The 25619-nt window shown below is 35.2% G+C and overlaps 1 protein-coding gene across 7 annotated transcripts in view; it reads left to right on the top strand.

The window, feature by feature from the left end:
• The window catches only part of DOCK7 (dedicator of cytokinesis 7), a 242826-nt gene that overhangs the window by 193780 nt on the left and 23427 nt on the right, over positions 1–25619 (top strand). For 4 of the 7 annotated variants that reach the window (XM_074380931.1, XM_074380927.1, XM_074380930.1 and 1 more), the window contains 7 exons: positions 6113–6271; positions 6921–7021; positions 8120–8312; positions 9616–9759; positions 13058–13189; positions 14697–14711; positions 24474–24599. In XM_074380931.1, coding sequence (XP_074237032.1) covers positions 6113–6271; positions 6921–7021; positions 8120–8312; positions 9616–9759; positions 13058–13189; positions 14697–14711; positions 24474–24599 — 870 coding nt within the window. Of the gene's footprint in view, positions 1–6112; positions 6272–6920; positions 7022–8119; positions 8313–9615; positions 9760–13057; positions 13190–14696; positions 14712–24464; positions 24600–25619 lie in introns of all 7 variants that reach the window. The other 3 variants (XM_074380932.1, XM_074380928.1, XM_074380929.1) reach the window with 2 other exon arrangements.

Here is a 25619-nt window from a genome sequence, read left to right as displayed (position 1 = left end):
TGACTCCACTTACATGAGGTATCTAGAGTAGTCAAATGCACAGAGATAGAAAGCAGAGTGGTGTTTGCCAGGGGCTGGTAGAAGGGGAAAATGGGGAACTGTTTAATGGGTTGGAGTTTCAGCTTTGCAAGATGAAAAGAGTTGTAAAGATCGGTTGCACAACAATGTGACAATACTTAACACTACTGAACTGTACACTTAGAAGTGGTTGAAGTGGTAACTTTTATGTTATATGTATTTTACCACAGCTAAACATTTTAAAAAGAATTTTAAATAAGTAAATTATGTCAGTGCTAGTAGCTGATTTATTTTAAAATTTTTAATTTTTAATTGTGATAAGAAGCACAAATCCATTAATAACACTTCATTAAACCAATAACACTTTCACATGTTTAAGTCAAAAATAATACTTTATTGTATTAGTTAATATCTATAAAACAGATAATATTTACAAAATAGACATACTATTCAAAGAATCCCCCTCTAATCATCTCTGTTACACTGAAATAATTTTTAAGAAATTTTTAATTGTTTTCTTTTGCTCGATAAACAGCAGTTTTAATAGTTTAAAATATTTGATTACATTGCTACTTTTGTTTTATAGTTATGTAAGTTGCTAATTTATTTGTGTAATTTGATACATTACAGTTTATTTAAACGCAAATATTGTAAGTTTTTCAGAAAACCAGGCTATAAAGGTAAGCTAAATATAAATCAGTTTCAGATTTTTAACTTAAAATTTTTATCTAGTCATTCATATTTTGACTTAAAAATTTTATCGTCATTTACATTGAATAAAAAGAATAAGCTTTATATTTACTTGCTTGTGTGTATATAAATCAGATATACTTAGAGTACCTAAACAGATATATACATCTCTGATTTTAAAATATCTTAGGGATATAATTAGAAAAAATGTTCAAAAATATTTATTAGGGAGATAATAATGGAAAAAATATTGAGAAACTACTTGAAGCAAGTATCTGATAACTCCCTTTAATGAACAGTGATAAAATTGCTGGTTTTCTTCTTTCTTTCCTGCACCCTGTCATTCTTTGTATTTCAGTATTTTGAAAAAGTATCATTCTTACTGTTTACATTTGTATTGCTGAATCTGCATGTACTCACTTGATTTAATTGCTACCTTCAAGCAATGTTATTTGTTTCATGTCTACTGTAGGTAGTTAAGTACTTCTTTTCATCTGTCACCCTTGTAGTTTTTTCTTAGCTGTAACATTTCAGTCTTAGTTCATAGTCTTAGTTATAAAATGAAATATTGCTTACCACCAGTTTTTTGGGGGCTGTAATTGTCTTTTATTTAGTTAAATATTGTCCTTATCAAGGTTCTTAGGAGTAATATTTTCCAAGTGGTTTTTTGTTTGTTTTGGTAGAGACAGGAACTCACTTTGTTGTCCAGTCTGGTCTTGGACTCCTAGACTCAGGCAGTCCTCCCTACATGGCCTTCCAAAGTGCTGGGAATGCAGGTGTGAGCCATCTCACTCTGCCTGCCACACCCCCACCCCCTTTTTAAAAATAGAGACAGCGTTTCCCTCTGTCGCCCAGGCTAGACTGCAGTGGCGTGATGGTACTTACTTCACTGTAGCCCAGAACTCCTGGGCTCAAGTTACCCTCCCACCTTGTCCTCCCAGAGTGGTGGAATTACAGATAATAACCACTGCACCTGGCCAGTTTTCCAAGTTCTTATTTGTTTAAAGTTGTCTGTACTTGTAAGACAGCAAGGGTGATTATGAAATTTTTGCCTTAGACTTTGAAAAATAATAAGCATGAGAAAAATCAAGACAACTTATCAGATAAAGGATACCTCATAGAAAAAAAGGGTACTTGAGTACCATTATCTTCTGACTTTAAATATTGTTGTATTGTTGTAGCTATATTGGAAGATAGCCTGATATTTTTCTCCCCTATAAATAACGTTTTTTCCCTAGCTGCTCATGAGATTTTATTTATATTTACAATTAAATGTCTTTTTCTAGAATATTTGTCTTAGTATTGACTGATTTGTGTTAAGTTTCTCAGGCACATGATGTATACTTTTAGTTCATTTATTTCAGAGCGTTTTCTTGAGTATAAAATTAAATATTTGTTTTGTTCCTGTGTTTGGGGTTTCTTTACTGGGTATCATTATACATATGTTAGATCTTTTATTTTACCTGTCATTTTGTCTTCTCCTTTTTAACACTTTAAAAATTTCGTCTTCATTTCTGTTTTTTCCTTTCTTTTCCAAGTAAAAAATTTTCTTTGCCAGCTCACATGTAATCGATTATATGTTACTGTTTTCTGATTTTTGCCATCTTTCCTTGAGATTTTTTTCCCCCTCCTGAGACAGAGTTTTGCTCTTGTCATCCAGGCTAGAGTACAATGGCGTGATCTCAGCTCACTGCAACCTCTACCTCCTGGGTTCAAGCAATTCTCCTACCTTAGCCTCCCGAGTACCTGAGATTACAGGCATGCAACACTACGCCTCGCTAATTTTTTTTTTTTTTTTGTATTTTTAGTAGAAATGGGGTTTCTCCATGTTAGTCAGGCTGTTCTTGAACTCCTGACCTCAGGTGATCCACCTGCCTCAGCCTCCCAAAGTGCTGGGATTACAGGCGTGATCTTGAGTTCTTATATTCTGCCTTGTTTTTTTTTTTTTTTTTTTTTTTTCCTAAAGATAATATCATCATAAATTTTTTATTAAGTCAAAATATTTCATTAGAATTTTCATCTGTTTTATGACAACATTTGTGTATTAAGTATTCTTTATCTGGTGAGTTTTGCTGCTGTTCCTTACCTTTTTAATTCTCAACATAGGATAAACTGGCTTATCTTGGCCCAGGTATTTACAGGGAGTTCCTTTAGGAATGTGTTTTTTGGCTGGGATTTTGCTATTGCAGGTACATCTTGCCTAACTGCCTTAACTTTCTGAGGACCCATCTCTGTTCAGTTTTACCAGATTTTTAGCTCTTTTTTTTTCCCAAACAGTTTCATAACTTCAAGATGAGTTTCTTACATATTTATTTATTTATTTGAGACAAGGTCTTGCTCTGTTGCCCAGGTGGAGTACAGTGGTACAGTCATAGCTCACTGCAGCCTCAAAACTCCTGGGCTCAAGGGATCCTCCCACCTTAGCCTCCCAAGTAGCTTGGGCTATAGGCACACACCACCATGACTGGCTAATTTTTTTTATTTCTTGTAGAGATGGGATCTCTCTCTGTTGCCCAGGCTGGTCTTAAAATCTTTACCTCAAGCAACTCTCCCGTCTTGGTCTCCCAAAATGCTGGGATTTCAGATGTGAGCTACTATCATACCTGGTCAAGTTTCTTACTTAGAGGAAATATTTGTTTCCCTCATTAGTTCTGAAATCTGAGCCTTGGGATTCCTCACTCTTTGCTTTCCTTTCCTTGCCTCATATTGGAACTATTTCCTAACTTAGCTTGTGTTGGCAACCTCACATTTTTCTAATAAATGGATTATATCTGACTCTTCATTTTGATGTAGATAGAATTTATAGGTTTTTCTTCTGTTCACCTTTTATTTTTACATGAAATCCAGAAGTGGGAAATTGCTATCTCATACTGTCCTTTTTTTACTGGAAGCAAAGTCCTCTGACTTAACCCAGAATAGAAGAATACAGTTACTTTATTGATCTTATTTAGTTTTTGAAATAAAGTCTCTAAAATTTGACCACACTCAGTTTTCTTGATATTTTTTTTTGTTATTTTGGAAAAGCTTTATTAAAGGAAGAAAGGACAATTTATAGTAGTAATATCAGGTAGTATTTCTAAAAAGGAATAGGTGATTTAAAACTGGCATATGTTTATTCAACAGATACAGTATTATGTCTGTATATTGTACAATATATTAAAGTATGGAACTGTGTCTTGGCTGCTTTAGTAGGCATTGGGCAGATACAGATAAAAAAACAATTCTTTTTTTTTTCAAGTAGCTTGGCACCCAGTGGGAGAGGATGAGAATGTAATGTTCATTTAATAATAGATGAATCTAGTTAAGATGGTTTGTGAGTATTATATAAATTAAGTAAAACATAACAGTAGATGGCACTAAGCAAGTGTTGAATAAGTGCTTGGTGTCATTAATCCAATGAGAGATAAGCACAGGGTACTACATAAGCACATAGAAAAATAGTTTATGATTCAGGGATGGGTTTTCAGAAAGAAAAGATGTTTGAAGTAAGGATGAAGAATTACCCAATCAGTTGGCTAAGTGGATAGAGCTTCTTAAGTAAAGACAATGACACATGCATAAGTGGAAAGGCATGGAGAAAGAGAAGGAAATGGGCACAGAGGCAGTTTTTTAGCACTTTTTTCAAATTTTGGGAGATCAGGTCTTACTCTGTTGCCCAGACTGGAGTGCAGTGGCACAGCTTTGAACTCCTTGGCACAAAAGCCTCCCAAGTAGCTGGGACTATAAGCAAGTGCAACTGCACCAAGCTAACTAAAAAAAAAAAAAAAAAAAAAAAAAAAAAAAAAAAAAAATTGTAGACATGCTGGTCTCAAACTCTGGGCTTCAAGTGAACCTCCTATCTTGACCTCCCAAACTCTTGGGATTACAAATATGAGCCACCATGCCCATACTTTTTTTTTTTTTTTTTTTTTTTAAAGTACTTCTTGATGGTTATGGCTGGAAGAAAGAGTTAAGGGATAAAGGTGTAATCGAAAAGGCCTAAGTTGGGCCTTTTCAAATACAAATTATTTTATTACTATACGCTCAGTGCCTACTATATAGTGTGACATATTTACTGAGTTAAATTCTTGAATTTTCTCCTCAAAACTTTGGACAGCTCTTTTGGAGCATTTTAGGGAGAGGAGGCACATGTTCAGATTTATATTTTACAAAAAGTTTCCTGGTGCCAAGTAGAAAATAGACTGAGAGATATGAAAGAAAAAGTCATAGAGATTGATTAGGAAGTTATTACAGTAATCCAGATAAGAAAGTGTAAGGGTGTAAAATAAAGCAAAGGCATTGGAAATGGAGAAAGGATATACTGAAACACATTAGGAGATGGTGTGGTTTGAATTTATGGTATGAAAAATGAGAGGGGAGAATGAGTAGGGGCTGACCCCTTGATTTTTGGCATGACTCTAAGAATAGTATCTTCACTGTTTTAGATAATCAGTAGAAAGAGAAGGTATTTTAGACATGTTGACTTTGTGGTACCTCTGAGACATTCAGATGGTGCTATCTAGTAAAATATAATAGCCTGGAACTCTACAGAGAAATAACAGCTGGTGACAGAAACGTGTATATACTGGTTGAAGCAAAGACATGGATGAGGCTCTTTAGAGTATGTTAAGTGAGAAAAGGTTTTTGACAAAGTATTTGGGAATCCTAGTATTTAGGAAGGTCAGCCAAGGAAAAACAAAATAGAAAAAGAGTCAAAAAAGAACAGGGAAATCAGGATAAAGTGGTGCCATTGAAGATAAAGTAGGAGATTTTCAAGGAGAAAGTAATGCATTTAAATATACCAAGATGTGAAGAATATTGACCAAAAGATATTGGATTAGACACTTGATATATTATCACCAGTAATCTCTTAAGAGTGATTTCATGGTAGAGAATGGTGGAGCAGAAGTGAATTTACACTAAAAAAAGAAGAATGTTAAGTTATGAGCTCTTAAAGTCACCACTCCCAAAGATTCTACCTTACATTACTTTATGCATGGTGATGTGTGTTAAATTACTTTCATCATAGTTTGGATATGATGAAATGGAATAGAGTTTAAATACTCTATCTACCATTTAAGAGTTTTATGATGTCAATTAAGCTATTTAACCTCATCTGAGGAATGTTTTGTTAATAACATATGCCTCATAATAAATCAATGTAAAGACATAAGCAGAATTTCTAATTCAGCTCTAACACATGACTTCTTAAAATCCTGTTTTGTAGCCATTATTCACAACAAAATTACAAGTTTTACATCCTTCCTAAAATAAGATTTTGATATGTATATTTTATTACTTTAAAAATATTTTTGCTTAGAATGGTATTTTTTCACTAAATATACTTTTTTTTTAGCAAGGAAAATAGCAGACTTTTTAAAGCTTTCCTGTATTAACTATTGACCTGACAATTTCTCTGTTACAGAACTTTGCCAGGGTTAAAATGCAGGTAACAATGTCACTATCCTCCTTGGTGGGCACATCTCAGAATTTTAATGAAGAATTCTTAAGACGTTCTCTAAAGACTATCTTGACATATGCTGAAGAAGATCTGGAATTGAGGGAAACAACATTTCCTGATCAGGTCAGAAATACTACTTTCTAGATCATTAATTGAAGTAGGCTTGTTAAATAGGCACTTTCCAAATTGTTAAATCAAAAGTTGGGTTTTGCCAGAGGATCATTTATTTCATTTTCAGTCCACACATCGTGTGCCATAGATAGGACTAAATCTTTTTGTTTAGGCTACACTTCTTTTTGGAAATAATTAATATCTTTGGTGGTTAATTCTGTGCATTTATAACAAGTAGAACAGTAGACTTGGACAGTACAGACAAAGCTTTATGACAAAATGTTCCTACTTATTAATCAAATGATAATATGCCTTAAAAACTAAAGTTTCTACAAACTACCTTTTAGTAAAATCAGAAATACAAGAGAATTTTTCTTTTGTATTCTTGTATATCCAGTATCCTATTTTATTTCTAATTACAGTTCTGCTTGTTTCCAAGTGAAAGAACAAAAATATACATAGTATGCTGAGGAATTTATATAAAATTTACTACCCTTCACTTACCATATCCCCACATACCTATACCCTACAGAACCATATCAGTATGATACAACTTGTTTTGAAATCTTTAGATATTTATCTGAAATATCTCTGAAATTAATTTGGTGATTATGGATGAATGACAATTCAAGAATATTTTTTATGTAATTATCTGCTGCAGGTTCAGGATCTGGTTTTCAATCTCCATATGATCCTTTCTGATACTGTGAAAATGAAGGAACACCAGGAGGATCCTGAAATGTTGATTGACCTAATGTACAGGTAGCATTTGTTTGATTCATTTATGCTTTGTGTAAGGGACTTAGTAAGATATACAATAAGCATTAGGTGAAAAAAATAAACACCCAAGAATGATTTGTGATTTTTCTCTATTTGCTTTATTATTTTTATTTTTTACTTTTTTGTAGAGATGGGGTTTCACCATATGGCTTAGGCTGGTCTTGAACTCCTGGGCTCAAGAGATCTGCCTGCCTTGGCTTCCCAAAGATCTGGGATTACAGGCATGAGCCAAGCCTTGAGTGATTTTTCTAATGGTAGATTGAAAGTACAAATGTACTTTTCCCAGGTGACATCTTCAGATCTTTTGTGTCTCTTCTTTTAAGAACAATGCAAGTATACTTACTGATTATCAAAAGCAAGAGGATATTTAAAAATATTCATAACACACATTTAACACCTTGGTGTACTGCGCCTCAAACTTCCTCTGAACGCCCATACCAATATTTTCTATATAAAACTCAGTCTTTTAAGAAGAAAAAACAGTATATGAGTGTTTTACCGTAACATTTATTACCTGATATTCAATACAGTTATGACCAAAGAGTGATATTTCTTGGGGCACATTTTGAAAAATCTGTAATTCCTATTGTATTAACAACTTAATAGATACAATAGTAAAACTTAAGAAGTTTTATCTGTCATATGATCCTCTGTTCTTACAATTTTGGAGTTCATTAAAAGCACAAATAAAACAATTTAATCTCTTCGAAATACAGGTGATGTGATAAAAAGTACTTTTTATGTTTTCTTATTTTCCTTGAGTATAAAATTTCTCTGTATTTCTGTAATGGACACATAATTTTTATACTTTTTCCCTTAACTGATTATTTCCTTAATGATCAGATTTTAATATGGCATATTTCTTTTTTGCCTTCCCCGCCCCCTCAACTGATACTATCCATTCCATGGGCCACAGTTGTTTCTCTAAGCCTGCACAATGACATTTTCATACGACTTTAAAACTCTGTAGGTTGTGCACAGTGTCAAAAACCTATCTAGATAAACTCTGAGTGAGCCATCTAAACTCCCTCCCAGCTTGGGAAGCATATGCTAACTGAGAAGAATTTCTGTTCTAATTAGAATTGCCAAGGGTTACCAGACTTCTCCAGATCTGCGATTGACCTGGTTGCAGAACATGGCTGGCAAGCACTCAGAACGAAGCAATCATGCTGAAGCTGCACAGTGTCTGGTCCACTCAGCAGCACTTGTTGCTGAATATTTGAGCATGCTAGAGGACCGGAAATACCTTCCTGTGGGATGTGTAACATTTCAGGTAGGAATCTTCCATGGCACTGATAATTGAGAGGGAAGAAACTTTCCACAGTTTCTTACCTCTGAATTAAGAAACTTTCCAGTTTCTTGCCTCTGAATTATCAGTGCTATGCTTATGTATTCTCTTTGTCTTTACTGCTTTGTAATCAGCTACGTACTTTAACATCTATGAAAATGTATTACTGAGAATCAGAATTCAGTAGAAATTCATAATTGGCTTTTACTTAACATAGCAGACATACCAATATTCTCCACTCTCAGCATAAAATATTAGTATATTTTATGACTAATACATGACTCACAGATGAGTTTCCTTCTAGTAGGGTACATAGCTCTGACCCACTAGTTGAATTCTTTGCTTACCAAGAGTCAGTTCTGCTTTGCTTTTCTTCAAAACCTGTTAATGGTAGGTTTAGGATATTATACAATTTAGTTTAATGTTATGTCTTCTAATGAAATCAGAATGCAAAAAGGAAGTTATTATTTCTCTGAAAAAAATGGAATGTTTTACAAAGACTCAGGAAAGATGAATCTCCAAAATAATTGCGGTTAAATTAATTTTGGGCCAGACAAATAGATTAGGGGAGGGAGAACTCCTAAAATTCTAGAATAATTTGATAATCTTTTAAGTTCAAGCTTTCACTCAAAAGAAACAAAAACTTGAAATCTTTAAAAAGAATGTTGCCTTATGGGTATTTAACCAAGAGAGATTCCATGGAAATCTGATCTGGAGACACATATACACAAAGAAAAGGCCTTAGAGCTACTTCAAAAGTTGATAAATGAGTGTACATCTACTATAAATGTTTAGGCTAAAATAACATATATATGTATCATTTCTTTTTTAGAAATAATGGCTGATCCCAATCTCATTAAATAAGAGGGCTTTTATTGTACCTGAGTTTTTTCAGTAACTCAGTGTCTTTTAGATAAGCCAAGAGACCATTTTTTAACCTAATTTCTCTTATAGTTTTGAGAAGATCAATTAAATAAATAAATAAGAAAGACTATTGATGTCTCCTTTGATGTCTTATGTTATATTACTGTTTCCTTTAGCCCATGATTTTTCTTAATTTTCTTTCATACAACTTTTTATTAAGAGAAAAGTTACCTAGTAATGGCATTTTCATTCTATTATCATCTTCAAAGTACAGAAAGTTTTTAGAGATTTATCTTTTACCTCACTCTCCTTTTTTTTAACCTAACATGATAGTTATAGTTTATCCTGATATTTCTTCTTATACATTTTTATGCTAGAAAATTAATTCCATTTCAAAAACATTTTCAATGTATTTTTTCCCTAGAATATTTCATCTAATGTTTTAGAAGAATCTGCAGTCTCAGATGATGTGGTATCTCCAGATGAAGAAGGTATCTGCTCTGGAAAATACTTTACTGAGTCAGGACTTGTGGGATTGCTGGAACAAGCAGCTGCTTCTTTCTCTATGGTAGATGACTCTTGTTAATTCTTTTTCTACAGTTTCATACCTCTGATTATCAATGACATGTATATTTGTTCTCTCTGTTTTACGACCCTACTTTTCTTTAAAGATAATTTATCCTGGACCCGGTATAGTAGCTCATGCCTGTAATCCCAGCACTTTGGGAGGCCAAGGCGGGAGGATTGCTTGAATTCAGGAGTTTAGGACCAACCCGGGCAACATAGTAAGATACTGTCTCTACAAAAAATTAAAAATTTGCCAGGCATGATAGCTCATGCCGGTGGTCCCAGCTACTTAAGAGGCTGAGGTGAAAGGATTGCTTGAGCCCAAAAGGTTGAGGCTGCTATGAGCCAGATCATGCTGCTGCACTCTGGCTTGGGCAGCAGAGTGAAACCCTGTCTCAAAAAAAAGTTTGTTTTTTATACCAAGTCCCTAAAAAACTATCTAGGAATAGATTTTCTTGCTAGATTCATTGTTGGCTTACTCCTTTTCATCTTAATAATCTGTCACTTCCGTGAGTGTTTTGGCTCACGGTAGCCTCAAACTCCTGGGCTCAACGGATCCTCCTCCTCCTGAGTAGCTGGGAATACAGGGGTACAGAGGTATACCATCACACTCGTCTAATTGTTTTATTTTTTTGTAGGTATGGGGTTTCACTTTGTTTCCCAAGCTGATCTCAAACTCCTGACTTCAAGTTATGTTCCCCCGATCAGCCTCCCAAAGTGCTAGGATTATAGGCATGAGCCACTGTGCCCGGCCCCACCAGTGTTTTTCATTTGCTTGTTATGAACCAGCCTGTAATTTGCTTTTATGAACCAGCATGTAATTTGCAGCAGATATTTTTTGTTTCATAAAACTTTTACTGCCAAATATTTTCTAAAACAAATTAAAAAACAGAGCAAAACAAAACAAAAAGTCTCTGAATGATATAAGTTACTAGTTGGTAGAGTGACAGGGCTCTGTAAATAGAGCTTGTCTATTGGATGAAATAGAGAATCTTTCCAGTTTGATGGGCATTGCCCTGGTGTTCAGGAAAGTTAAGCCACTCATTCTGCTGGTTGCATAGTAGTCCTCATTAGGTAGTTATTGGAGGCCTGGACCTTACTCTAGTTTTATGAACTGCATCTTGAATTCTTTGCCTGACTACGCTACCATGCTATAACCCCAGTCTTGTTCCCTTCCATGTCCATGTGAAGAATTACAGCAGTCAGATGGAACCCTGATGGGATATTTATTGGAGAAGGAAAAGATAGTTAGCTGAATTCATGCTTGCCATCTTGAACCATGTTGGTAGGGTCCCTTACTTTCTCTGACGTTTCTGCTGAATGTTTAGTGTCTCAGCACCAAGGTTTGGGAAACACTGAGGTTCATGTTAGGATAAGAGAGAAGCTTGAGGTAATACGCAATGCTGCCTTCCTTCCCCGTTTGTACTACTGTTGGGAATTGGTTCTTTCTTCACCAGGCCTTATCCCTATCCTGCAATATATTGGTTAAGGGTCCTTTTAGAAGGCATACTACCAAAGTTCAAATCCTGGCTCTGCCATTTAGTAGTTGTGTTGCTTCAGGCACAAATTATTTAACCAGTTGGTGCCTCACTTTTCTTGTCGTTAAATATGTCTAGTAATAATACCTACATCATAGGAATGTTGTTAAGATTCTAAGTAAGTTCATATATGTAAAGTGCTTATCACAGTGCCTGGCTCCAAGTAAGTACAAGTGTGTTTACTGCTACCATCATTTTCATCGTTATTGACAATTATGAGACTCTTAAGAGTCTTTTTGCAGAGTTAAAATATTAGGTGTCAATCCTCTTTTAATTTGTCTTTAAGGACATTGACCATTCCAATTCCTTCCCTACACTTGTCTAAGCTAGCAGAGGGAAAGGTTTGGGTTTTGTTTTGTTTTTTAACCATTGATGGAATATTTTAATTAATATAACTCTGTGTGTTTTGTGTGTGTAATTTTAATAATTCATAGTAGCACACTTAGATTGGGAGGCAGTAACCTATACTATTAAAATTATTTTGCAGTTGTATATAATTATAAATTGTATTCTTTTTCAGTCTGATTTTCGTTAAAATAATTACTGGGGCATTTTAGTTACACTAAACATATTTCACTTTTACAGCTACATTATTGTATAAATATACTCCTATGAACTTACTGGGAAATATAAGGACCACATATCTTTCTTTGGGAAAATACGTTTGCTGATCCATGAAGCCATGAGGACTCAGTGGCTTTTGGAAAATCTCTCTCTCTTCTCTTACTACAGACCAATCCATTATTAAGAATAAGGGATGGGCCAAGCCCAGTGCCTCAAGCCTGTAGTCCCAGTGATTTGGGAGATTGCGTAGTAATCCTAGGATTACTGTGCAAGATAGGAGGATTGCTTGAGGCCAGGAGTTTGAAACCAGCCTGCTCAATATAGCAAGACTGCCATCTCTACAAAAGATGAAAAGAGTAGCTGGGCATGGTGGTGAGCACCTGTAGTTCTAGCTACTTAGGAGGCTAGGGTGGGAGGATTATTTGAGTTCAGGAGTTCAGCATTGTAGTGAGCTGTGATCACACCACTGCACTCCAACCTAAGCAACAGCACAAGATCCTGTCTCTTAATAATAATAAAAAAGGATAAGGAATAGAAGACTAATACAACACATCTTATCTCTCACTCGATTATGTGATTATAATTATAGCAACCACTGGCCAGCTAGCCCACAGTGAAAGAAAATCTGGTGGCTTAAAACTTTCTATATTTTGTTAAAGATTTGTGATTTTTTTCATAGGAGATTTACAATGGGAGATTCCCTGTATCAACTTAATATTTTGGAAAAGTAAATGATTTTTGTTTCCCAGGAGGCCATGGGTTATCTGATTATGGTAGAATTGGGTACCTATGACCAGTGTAATACTAAATTTCTTTTTCCGAATCTGCAAAAGTTTATATGCATAGATAAGTGTACATGCACCCATTAAGCTTAGTGAAATAATTATTGGGCAGATAGAAGGAAAATGCCCAATTCAAATTATACAAATATAAATAGGCACATATATGTATGTATATATATTAATACACACACATAACACTTACCTACATACATACCCATTTATCTAGAGGAGATGACACATTGCAAAATTCTTCTATTAAGCCTTAACACAGTTAAAAATTAGTAGTATTTGTTTTTATTTCCTATTGGAAAAGCTTCAGTGGTATTATCTTAATAGAAATATTGTGAATTCATATGTTGTAATTATTTTCTAATTAGTGTAAAAGAAAGAAACATTTAAGTTTTTTTTCTTATAGGCTGGCATGTATGAAGCAGTTAATGAGGTTTACAAAGTACTTATTCCTGTTCATGAAGCTAATCGCGATGCAAAGAAACTGTCCACAATTCATGGTAAACTTCAAGAAGCATTCAGCAAAATTGTTCATCAGGTAATGATTCCAATTTCTAGCCTCACTATCAAGGGAAAAAACTGTCTGAAGGCATTAATGTTTTGTACTGATGTCAAACCAGATCCCGTGAAATGACCATTTTAATCAGACTACAAATGAATGGTCAAAATGATAGTTCATGGCCAAAGCAAAGCTCATTAACAAAAATGAATTCACCTAAAGTAAGTGGTGATCATCATAAACTTTCCACATAGCTTTTTTTTTTTTTTCATTTTTGAGTTATTACTAATTAGCAAATTTTTAAAAATTGTGATTTAGTTTCACAATGTAGATCATAATTGTGAGTCTGATTTTAAAATTGATAATCTATTTTGCTGTGAAAATGGTTTTTATATTTAAGCTTTTTAAATGATGTGACACTTTAATAAACTACTAATATTTATAATGACTGCAGGTGAACTTTATTTTCCTAGATGTTTGCATTCAATCATCCTTCAATATATTTCTAATACAAAAATATTATTTTGTGAAAATAATGAATAAAATGGTTGTCTTAATGTATATTTAATTCTAATAGTATTTCATTATTTAAACTTTATAGTTCATTATGGAATCTTCATATTACCACTAAAATTAGAATCACATTAAACTTGGTTTTAAAATGAAGTACACTACTAGCAGTTGATTTCTTTGAAACTAAATCCTTGGCTTCACTGAAATGCTGCAAAATATCCTGAGCCTCCTTTTCCTCCACTTTCCTGTTCCCTTCCCCATGCTACCCTGCTGTTACCTACTGCTGCCAGTGTCAAAGGAAGTGGATTATGACCATCCACGTTTGTATTCAGAATTAGTCCTACTTTGTTATCTGTCAGCTTGACCTCCTCTTTCTTGAAATGAATTAAGCTGTTCTAAATGAACTGATTAATCCGAAAAGCCTTTGACAGTCTAAAAGCAGGGCTGCTATCCTGTTACGTCAGGGCTTTATCATCATCTACTAAAATGTTAAAAGTTGCAAAATATTGATTAGGTTTCATGACCATAAGATGTGGGTCTTTTAATAATCAGTTGTACGTATGCTATTGCAGGAAACTCATCCCAGTTTCTAAAGCTGTAAATTGCAAATTATAAATGTTAGGTCTGGAATATTTAGAGCTAGTCATTTCTGAGAAACTTTCATCCATTTGTGTCATTGGCATTTGAGCAGAGTTGCAATTTATATTTTAATTTATCCTGGATACTTAGTGAAGTGCAGCTCACCTTAGTTAGAGATCTCATTTAAACATATGGAATAAGCAGCTGGCTCTCTTTCTCCAAAATTTGTACTTTCACTTAAAGTTTTTAAAAGGCAAAATTTTAGCCACTGGGTTTTGAACAAGCAGTTTATAAAATTATTGCAGATCTTAAATAAATGAATATGCTGTTTAAAATATCCTGCTGTCTTCTATTTGTGGAGAAGAATTTATGGTATATGGTACCTTTGGCCTTTTTTTGTTCTTTTTAAACAGTTTTTTATATGACCTGCCCTTTTTTACTTTTTATTATACAGAGTACTGGCTGGGAGGTAGGTAATGTTTTAGTTAGTTAAAGACACTAATAGATTGATTTTATCAGATTTCTTATGCCAATGCTTTGCCCACATGTGCTAGCTGTGGGCATTCTGTTGCTGTCTGCTATCAACTGAATTCATTAACCAAAGAAATTTTGTTAAAATACTGTAAGTTATTTTAAGAAATATCTTATTAAGAGGTTGTAGGCAGTGCATGGAAATCCGTACGTTACACTAATGAGATTCTTTGGTAAATGAGCCACTTTGTCATCACTTTAGTTTTTATCCTTTGAAGCATTTCTTTCATCAACGTTGATACACAGATTTCTTTTTTTAACCATATTGTTTCACCTCATTTTACAGAGGTCGATTTATGTGTTATTGCTCAGAGGTGTAAATAGAAAATACTATATTTCATCTGATCTAAGATGGCATCAATTATAAAGCATACTAGTATTTTATATGCCTTTGAAAGGAAAAAAAATCCTTGTATATTAAATCAGGATATCCTGTCAGTGGAAAGATGAATACTAACTACAAACATATTAAAATGTGGGCCAAAAAAGTACATCTTAGAGTTGATGAGATCCTGTATTAATTTGATCTTGAGTCACTTCACCTTGAATATAAGCAAATTCATTTTTGTCATTTAAATTTTGTTGGGGAGAGGGATAAAGAAATTAAGAGAACTTTTAATTTAATTTGACCTCATATTTTGACAGCATTTGATATATTGTTTGATAAGACTCACGAAAAGCTATATGTAAATAAAATCTTACCTGAAAAAAATGCCAGGAAGAATTGATTACCATTGTTTTAAACCTTTCTGCAAAGGAAATAATTCTATAAAATATGCCTTAATTTATTTTGATGAGGTAAAGCAAGGTAGTAATATTAATAAGTCAGGTTTATTTAAAGCTAGGTATATTTGTAAAGTTGTGTGCTTTGCCTCTCACTTGTAGTCAGATTTATGTTGATCAAACAGGTTAGGCTTCTCTGTTTGGGTTTGCATTGCAATCCTTATTTTGAGACCGAGATAGAAAACTTGGGAATAAATGTTACTACTGAGTTTTCTTCCATTTCTAAAATAGTACCCAAGTCTTACTTTTGTTTAGATGAAGCCAGTACTCTTATAAATCTTTAATTCTCCAGAATAAATGTGTATGACTGTATTAATACTCAAATTATAATGCTCATTCCTATGGCTCAGTTGAGACATACATAAAGAGATTTGCCATGGTTATCTATGAATGGTAAAATTTCTTAAAAATTTCCTGACATAAAATAGAATTAGGTGAAAATTAGGCATAAAGGAAAATATTGAAACCTCTGAGCAGTTTATTAGTAGTTTCTATGATGCTAAATCGACCCCTGAAAGGTATAATTTTCACTGGTTATGACATTAATATCATTCTGTCATCATGTTTATTGCATGGTAAAAGTCTCACAGACTTTATTTTCTTGTTTATATACTTGTCACTACCTTTTACTGGACCTTTAGCTTTGTAGCTGCTAAATTTGTTGCACGTTTGTTTTTTGCTTTTCCTTTGTAAAACTTAAATGGATGCCTGCATTTTTAAAAAATGTGTTTTCTACCATTTGCTGCTTATTTGTTTTGAAATTTCTGTAATTAAAATGCTTTCTGTTTTCTCTTCTCTCTTGTCCCTGGTTGCTGACCCTACTCCCTACTTTTACTATTGTCTATTGTGGTAAGTTCTATCTTGTGTATATTTTTCTTTTTGACTCTATGAAAACTTCAGTAATTTTGTTTTTTCTAAAAGCTATGTTTCCTAGCTAATTTTCTAGTATTCTGATAGAGCTCTCACTGGATTGAAGTCCAATAAGGATAATCTGTACATCGTAGAAAGGCTCTTAGAATTGATAACTTGCTCCCTAACTTAACAGGAAAACCTCGTATGGGCTTATATATTAGTTATATGTTTCATTTTTTTTAATTATGCTCCTTGATTTAGTGCAAATTATTTGAGTTGGCAGAGCTTTTTAGGGGTGTGTGTTTGTGTGGGTGTGTGTGTAAAAGATAACTCTAAAACTTAGTGTTTTGGTAAAGTGTTTACCATGCTAAATAATAAATCATGAACCTTTCAGGAATCATGTGGCTGTTATCTCCTCTGCTAGTTTCAGTTCTTTAATGGCTGTTTAGTGCTCACTTTTATTTTTACTTTTCCCAAAGCATTTTTGTGTTTCTTGAAACAATAGGAAGGGAAAACATTGTTGTTGTCTTTTAAAATTTTTGTTTATGAGATGGGATCTCACTCTGTTATTCAGGCTGGAGTGCAGCGACACAAACATAGCTCACTGCAGCCTTGACCTCCTGGGTTCAGGTGATCGTCCCTTCTCAGCCTCCCAAGTAGCTAGGACTGTACGCACATGCCACCAGCTAATTTTTTTTTTTTTTTTTTTTTTTTTTTTTTTTTTTTAAGAGACAGAATTGTGCCATATTGCTCAGGTTGACCTCAAACTCCTGGGCCTAAGCAATCTACTCACCTCAGCCTCCCAAAGTGCTAGGATTACAGGAATGAGCCACCACACCCAGCCTAAAAGCATACTTTGAACATTTCTTTTTTATGATGCATATTTAATTATTTTTAGCAGAAAGAGAAATGTTAGATTTCTATATGAAAATTTTTGTAACCATTTTCTGTTTTTATGTGTATGTATTTATGTGTATGTAATTATAATTATGTTCGTACCAGCCTGCACAACATAACAAGACCGTCTCTACGGAAAATGAGAAAAATTAGCCAGGTACGGTGGTGTGCATCTGCACCTGTACTCTCAGCTACTGGCGAGGCCGAGGCAGCAGGATTACTTGAGCCCAGGCATTCACGGCTGCAGTGAGCTGTGGTGGTGCCACTGAATTCCAGCCTGGATGACAGAGTGAGACCCTGTCTTAGAGTTAGGGCTAAAAAAGAAAAGTTTGTTCATTTATCAAATAATGACCAATTTGTATGTAGAAGTACACTAATACAAGTTTAAATTTTCCAGAAAAATCAATCCTCAAATAGTGATAACATAGTCATGTGACACTTTTTTTTTCCTTCAAAGATCACAACATAGTTCTTTAAAGAACACTACTACTTGGCTAGGCGCGGTGGCTCACGCCTGTAATCCTAGCACTTTGAGAGGCTGAGGCAGGCAGATCACCTGAGGTTGGGAGTTCGAGACCAACATAGAGAAACCTTGTCTCTAGTAAAAATATAAAAAGTTAGCCAGGCATCATGGCGCATGCCTGTAATCCCAGCTACTCAGGAGGCTGAGGTAGGAGAATCACTTGAACCTGGGAGGCGGAGGTTGCGGTGAGCCAAGATCACGCCATTGCACTCCAGCCTGGGCAACAAGAGTGAAACTCCATCTCAAAACAAACAAACAAACCCCACTACTTTAGTAAAATATATCTTACATTTTCCAGAAAGGCTAGAGAAGATCTCTACTAGATACCTAAGGAAGTATAGATTACCTTAACTTCAAGATCGACACATGCAAAACGACTATATCTTAACTCTTATTATTGGACTGAATAGACATGAATGTGAGCCAGTATTTTGGTTTTTACATGTTCAGAAATACTAGCCATAGTTCTGGCTCAGTGGCTTCTGTTGGATTTTTATTTTCTTCAATCCACACTAAAGCTGAGTGAGATAAAGTAACTCATCCAAGCAATTAAAAGATAGAGCAGAATTAGAAATAGCAAATTACAATGATCAGGGGAATTAACTCTGAAAGAATGAAATGAAATAAAAATTCTAGAGTAGAGCATAGTGAAAAATTTCAAATACTTTTGGATAGTTGAGTGGGTAAATGTGACACTCTAAAGAAGAAATGAGAAACAAGTCAGGTGCAGTGGTCCACACCTGTAGTCCCAGCACTTTGGGAGACCAAGGTAGGAGAATCGCTTGAGTCCAGGAGTTCAAGACCAGCATGGGCAACATGGCAAAACCCATGTCTCTACCAAAAACAACAACAACAAAATTGCCAGGGCATGTACCTGTGGTCCCAGCTACTTGGGAGGCTGAGGTGGGAGTATTGCTTGAACTGGGGAGGTAGTTTGCAGTGAGCCAAGACCACACTACTATACTCCAGCCTGGGTAACAGAAGGAGACCCTATCTAAAAAAAAAAAAAAAAAGATCTCAGAACATTGTAGGTATAGAACATCTGTGAGCCTTTACCTCAGGAGGGTGAAGTGAGGTATGAATAAAGTTAAGGAAAACATGGTAAATGGGAAGAATCTTAGTATCTCTAAGAGGAGATATTTTCTGGTAGTGACCCTCTGATGGCTGGTATAGACCCATAACTGAGCGCCTGATAAGATAACACCATACCACTGATTTTTTTTTTCTGCCCCTTATGCTACATTTGAGGAGAAAAAGAAAGATATGAAAGCCCAGTGTGGTGGCTCATACCCATAATCCCAACATTGTTGGAGGCCGAGGCGGGAAGATCTCTTGAGGTCTGAAGCTTGAAACCAGCCGGGGCAATGCTGCAAGATCTCTTCTCTACCCCACTGCCAAAAAAAAAGAAAAAAAGCCAGGCATGGTGGTGTGAACCTGTGGTCCTAACTACTTGGGAGACTGAGACAGGAGGATCACTTAAGCCCAGAAGTTCAAGGTTGTAGTGAACTATGATCACATCACTGCACTCTGGCTTGGGTGTGAGAGTAAGACCCTGTCTTTTAAAAAGAAAGAAAAATACGGACAGCAAATATTTACTATGTAGATGATATTAGATGTGGTTTCTTTTTTCGGGACTGGGACATACAATGGTCAGAAGTGTCCTTCTGATAAGAAATGGAGTACGATATATCTTGGAAGAATGTGTTTTGTTGATAAGCCACCAACCTGGTTTTTATGCTGAAGTATAAAGGAAGGATATGTAAGCATGCAAAAATAATTGCAGTAGAGGATGGTGATATAATATAGAAGAAGACAGAACATAGGGAGGGAGGTAATCCTTAAAAGAATTACTTGAGGAAATTGATAAGAATTCTCAAGAAGACACCAGAGAAGTGGAAGATAGTTCAGGGGTTATACTAATGACCTAGTATTTATACCAGTATATGAAGAATATGGGGAACATAAAGCTTAATTAAGAACTTGGAGTCGAGTGTCAAATATTTGAGTTTAACTTCCTGTTCCACCACTTACTAATAGTGTGACCTTGAGCAAGGTACTTTTCCTCATCTATACAATGAGGGTGAAAATAATGGAACCTGTCACATAAAGTTGTGATAACAGTTGATATAATACATGTAAAGTGGTTAACCAGTGTCTAGCACATAGTACTCAAAAAATGTTGGAAGTTATCTTTGTTGTTGTTACCATGTTTTTATCATGATTGCTATTATAAATCTTAACACTTTGGTCAATAAAATCTAAGAGGTTTTACATTTCCAAATTGAGACCTATGACTAGAAGTGAACTGGTAAATGCTCTTTAAGAGGAATAAATGTAGTAAAAGAAAAGAGAGGTGACCATTGTGTGAAATATTGCTAGGCCTCTATGGAAATCAGTTAACCTAAAGGAAGCGTAATGGAAAACAACTGGGAGAGGATAAAAGAAGTTAGAGAAACGATGTCACTGTGGAAATCAACTAGTTCATGCTAAATAAAGACAACAAAACTAAAATAGATTTATAGTGTATTTTTCATAGAGTTTTGAACCATATAGAAACATGGTCGATGGATTTCTTTGTCCTGGACATAGTTTTATCACCCAGAAGATTGTGGAAGCAATAATTAGAATTGCTAAGGAAGGATAAGCTGTAGTGTGAGAAGTTCAGAAAGGATTCGTAACAGTAAAGAAACGTAATGCTAGGAAAACAGGCTATCTTATAGGAAAGTTTTGCTTTTGTTTTAATTCGGAGGAAAAACAGGTATCATCCTGTGGTCCAAAAACTCTGAAGAGAAAATAAAGATGAAGTGATGTTTTTCCTACAGGCGAAGCAATATGACTATGCTTCCATGAAACATACTTCCATACTAGTTTGACACTAGAGGAGTCTTAAGTTGAAAATAATCAAATTCTCAGCCTGCCTTTCTCTCTAGCCTCATCACCAGCTGCTCCCTTTCCCACTCCGTTCTGCACACAAACATTTGTTTTTAGATATCCAGTTACTCCTTGGAGTCACTTACCTAACCGTATCTCCTCCTGTTCTATCCGCTTGCTTACTCTGCTCTAGCCACACTTCTTACCTGCCTGTTCCTCAAACACGTTAGGTAAGCTTTAGCCTTTGGATCTTTGCACTGGCTCTTTCCTCTGCCTGGGATGTACATCCCTCAGGGATCCACATGAGTGAGTCTGCTACCTCCATCAGTCTTTGCTCAGATGAAACCTACCCTGACCACCTTCTTTGTACCTTTTGTTCACAGATTTATCATAAATATCTAGAACAGTTTGCTGACACATAGTCGGCACTCAATAAGTATTTGAATGGATGAATACTTTTTCTCATATTGTAGCTGCCTTCCCCACACCCTCTGTTTCAGTGTTCTTCCTTCCCTTTCCTGTCCACTTGGCCATTTAGTTTGAGTAGAACCCTATGTGTTACCTCTGTTGTCACTTAGTTCCAACAAGATTAATCTTTCCTTTCTTACACCTCTTTTTAGTATAGCATACATCCCTTTGCTGACAGATAGTGTTTTGTAACTATTTGAATACACTTTTTACTCTCTTGGGAGGCAAGTCTTACTTATTTTTACTTTTCTATTACGGAAGATGAACAGTGGCTAATGTAGTAAACACCCACTAATTTTTTTCCTTGAACCAAATGTCATTATGAGAAAGTATAATAAAAAGAGGTAGTTTAGTTTTAAGCTACCTTAAAATTCAATGTTCAGATTCAAGGAGACATTGAGCCCACTCACCAACACACTTTCATTGGTCAGTTCACATCAACAGTATTATGGCTGTATCTGGGATATCACACTTTAAAGGATGACATTGAAAAACTAATAAAATGCCAAAGAGTAGAAATTACTGTCATATGAAGATTAATTGAGAACTAGAAAGTTTAGCTAAAGGAAACAAGTTCTAATTGTTATCTTCAAATATTTAAAGGGCCACAATATTGAAGAATTACAGTATTGTTTTAAACTAGAAACCTCTAAGAGGAGGACAGATGGAATAGCAGCATATTAATATTTGTGGTTTTAAAAAGCAGAAATGGGCCTAGCGTGGTGGCTCATACCTGTAATTCCAGCACTTTGGGAGGCTGAGGCGGATAGATCACTTGAGCCCAGGAGTTCAAGACCAGCCTGGGCAATGTGGCAAAACCCTGGCTCTACAAAAAGTGCAAAAAATTATCTGGGTCTGGTGACATGCACCTGGAGTCCCAGGTACTCAGGAGGCTGAGGCGGAAGGATCACTTGGGCCCAGGAGATGGAAGCTGCAGTGAGCTGTGGTCACACCACTGCATTCCAGGCTGGGTAATGGAGTGAGACCCTGTCTCAAAAAAACTAAAAAATAAAAATAAATAAAAAATAAAAAGTAGGAATGTATGTGTATATATGTGTATGACATGTTTTGAAAACAACCACAAATTTTCAAGTAATTTTCTTATATTCCTTTTTTATTTGCAGTGCCTTTATTACTTAAGTCAAAATTTACTATTATTATATTGTTCCATTGGCTTACTTATGGTTTTAATCAGTATTTTAGTTGAATCATTTAATCTATCTAGACAGATTAATTTGCTGTAGAAATCAGTTAATTTTTATGTGTGTTAAGTTCTGAAATAAAGTAACTGAAAAAAAAGTTTTTAAATTAGAAACGTCAACTTTCTTTAGCTCCAAAGACATTTTTCTTTAAAACTTTACTTGTTTTTGGAGAAAAATATAGAGATATTTTTAGTCCCTATACTTTTTTTAAGTCTTGCTCTGTCACCCAGGCTGGAGTGCAGTGGTGCCATCTTGGCTCACTGCAACCTCTGCCTCCTAGGTTCGAGTGATTCTCCTGCCTCAGCCTCCCGAGTAACTGGGATTACAGGTGCATGCCACCATGCCAGGCTAATTTTTGCATTTTTAGTAGAGATGGTGTTTCACCATGTTAGCCAGTATGTTCTTCATCTCCTGACCTCGTGATCCGCCCACCTCGGCCTCCCAGAGTGCTGGGATTACAGGCAGGAGCCACTATGCCCAGCCTTTTCACTATACTTTTTTTTTTTTTGGTGTTGCTAAAACTGGAAAATTAAGAATTAGAGCTTCCCATTTTGCTTATTTATGTGTGGCATTTCTAGCTTGTTTTATATGCCCTTTCTTTTTCAATATAGGAAAAATAAATATAAAGCAGATTAGGCTTAAAGAGAATTCAGAGGTCTTTAAATACACTTGTGATGTGTAATAGTCACCTCCAGAGAATCCTAAAATAAATTATAAAAATTAGCTGAGCAAGGTGGCACACACCTGTAATCCCAGCTACGTAGGAGGCTGAGGTGACACTTAAAAAAAAAAAGGTGACACTTATAAAAGTTGCATAGAGCCGGGCGCAGTGGCTCACGCCTATAATCCTAGCACTTTGGGAGGCCGAGGTGGGTGGATCAGCTGAGGTCAGGTCAGGAGTTCAAGACCAGCCTGGCCATCATGGTGAAACCCCATCTTTAAGGAAAAAAAAAAAAAGGTTGCATAGAAAGTATCCAAATATTTATCTTTATTAAAATAATTTGTCTTCTGATATGCTTTGTGAGAGTTAAGGTGACCTTAATGTACTTTGTACCGGACATGAATGTGTAGTTAATGCATGCCAGTGGGAAGTTCGGGTGCTTTAGAATAACCACCTCATCTCAAAAAATTTTTACTTATTTTCTTTCATAGATTTTTTTTCCCCCCTTTCTGTTCCATTTTTAGTAACTCTTCTACATAAAACTCTTTTACTGGGCTGGGTGTGGTGGCTCATGTCTATAATCCCAGCCCTTTGGGAGGCTGAGGTGGATGGATCACCTGAGGGTGGGAGCTTGAGACCAGCCTGGCCAACGTGGTGAAACCCTGTCTCTACTGAAAATACAAAAATTAGCCAAGCATGGTGGCTTATGCCTGTAATCCCAGCTACTAAGGAGGCTGAGGCAGGACAACCACTTGAATTTAGGAGGCAGAGGTTGCAGTGAGCCGAGATGGTGCCACTGCACTCCAGCCTGAGTGAAAAGAGTAGGACTCCATCTGAAAAAAAAAAAAAAAAATTACTGGCACAGGGCTGCTAACTGTAGAATTTTTGCTCTAGTGCTTCTGGAGGGTCTTGACATTTACTGATGGTCTGCTCTATGCCAGGTGCTATCCTTGACTCCTGACTTGTACAATCCCATTTAATATTTGTAAAGAGGTTATATAAAGGCTAATGCTAATTTATAAATATGTAAACATTGTTTTAAAATTTAACTTGATCTAGTATGCTCTAGTATCAGTACAATTAAGACATAGTATATGTTATATCAAGCATCTTTTCTTGCAATAAAATTAGTTGATTTATCTCAATTATATAGATTTTAAAAACATAGACCAATGTGATAAAGTCACTTGGTACAAACTCTGAAAAATATTATATGTGATTTAGTCACTTGTTAGTAGCCCTATTTTCAGTTATTTGTTAGAAATAATGAAAAAAGAAAGACTGTTTACTTTGTTTAAACCTTCGTTTAACATATTATAATTTTGAATGAAAACTTTTTGCAACGTTTTGGAAATTTCATGATGTAACAATCTAAACATAATGTGAAAAGCAGAAATATTTCATATTAAAGTTTCTTCATTTTCCTAAACCTAGGATGGTAAGCGGATGTTTGGCACCTATTTTCGTGTTGGTTTTTATGGAACCAAGTTCGGGGATTTGGATGAACAAGAATTTGTTTACAAGGAGCCTGCAATAACCAAACTTGCAGAGATATCTCACAGATTGGAGGTGAATGCTGTGGTGGTTCATAAAATGTCATCTTTAATTTGTATTCTCTCTAATGATTCGACTTTCAGATCCAGATATAATCATTTAATAAGCCAGATCTTGCCAAATAAATACTCCTTTAGAGAATAAGGATTTTTAATAGTTACAATAATTCTCTTTCAAATCTTTTTTGGCAACAATAAAATAGTAATTTTTTTTGAGGCCGTTTTCACACATATTTTAGAAACCCCTGTATCCTTCAGAATTACTGTGACTTATGGAAAAATATATAGTGTAATCCACATTTTGTTGAAAAAGATAAAGAAGTAGTAGCTAATAATTGACCTAGAACCAGAACCCCAAGAAATTTCTGACTCAAGCATATTATCTCTTTGGCTTAATTGGTTCCCAGTGAGGTATCTTTAGAACTTAAAAGCCTGAAATCACACCTTAAAAACACTTCCTTTAACCCTTGTAACTTCTTAATTTTCACCATATAAGATTGAGTTTCTTATTTACTGGGCTAACCAGATTTTTCTGTTATAGTTATCCTTTCCAACCTTTCTCTATTTTTGTTACTCAAAGTGTGGTGCATGGACCAGAAGCGTTGGCATCACCTGGGAGATTGTTTGAAATGCAGAACCTCAGACCCCACCCCAGCCCTTCTGAATCAGAGTCTGCATTTTAGCAAGATCCCCAGGTGATTTGTGTTCACATAGCAGTTTGAGAAATAGGGCTCTTAGGGTTGTTTTTATTCTTACTGATGTTAATTTCTTGAACGTTAGATTCCTATTGGTGACTTCTCTGGCCCAACTTACATAAATTGGCTCAAGCTGTGACTTTTTATTTTTCGAGCGGCTAGGTGTAAGTCTTGGGAAATATTAATTGAGACTGTATCAAACTTAGTTATAAAAATTACCCTTGGGATAGCAGTGAGGGTTTCTCCTTTGAAGATTCAATTGGATTTTTCCTTTTGAATAGTTTCATCCATTGCCCATGCTGCCACACCAGTGCCATATGGAATAATCACTACATTCTTGA

Source organism: Saimiri boliviensis, chromosome 11 (assembly GCF_048565385.1).
Source record: "Saimiri boliviensis isolate mSaiBol1 chromosome 11, mSaiBol1.pri, whole genome shotgun sequence".
NCBI lineage: Eukaryota > Metazoa > Chordata > Mammalia > Primates > Cebidae > Saimiri > Saimiri boliviensis.
The sequence above is the reverse complement of the archived record's forward strand: the minus strand, read 5'-3'. Positions and strand labels throughout refer to the sequence as shown.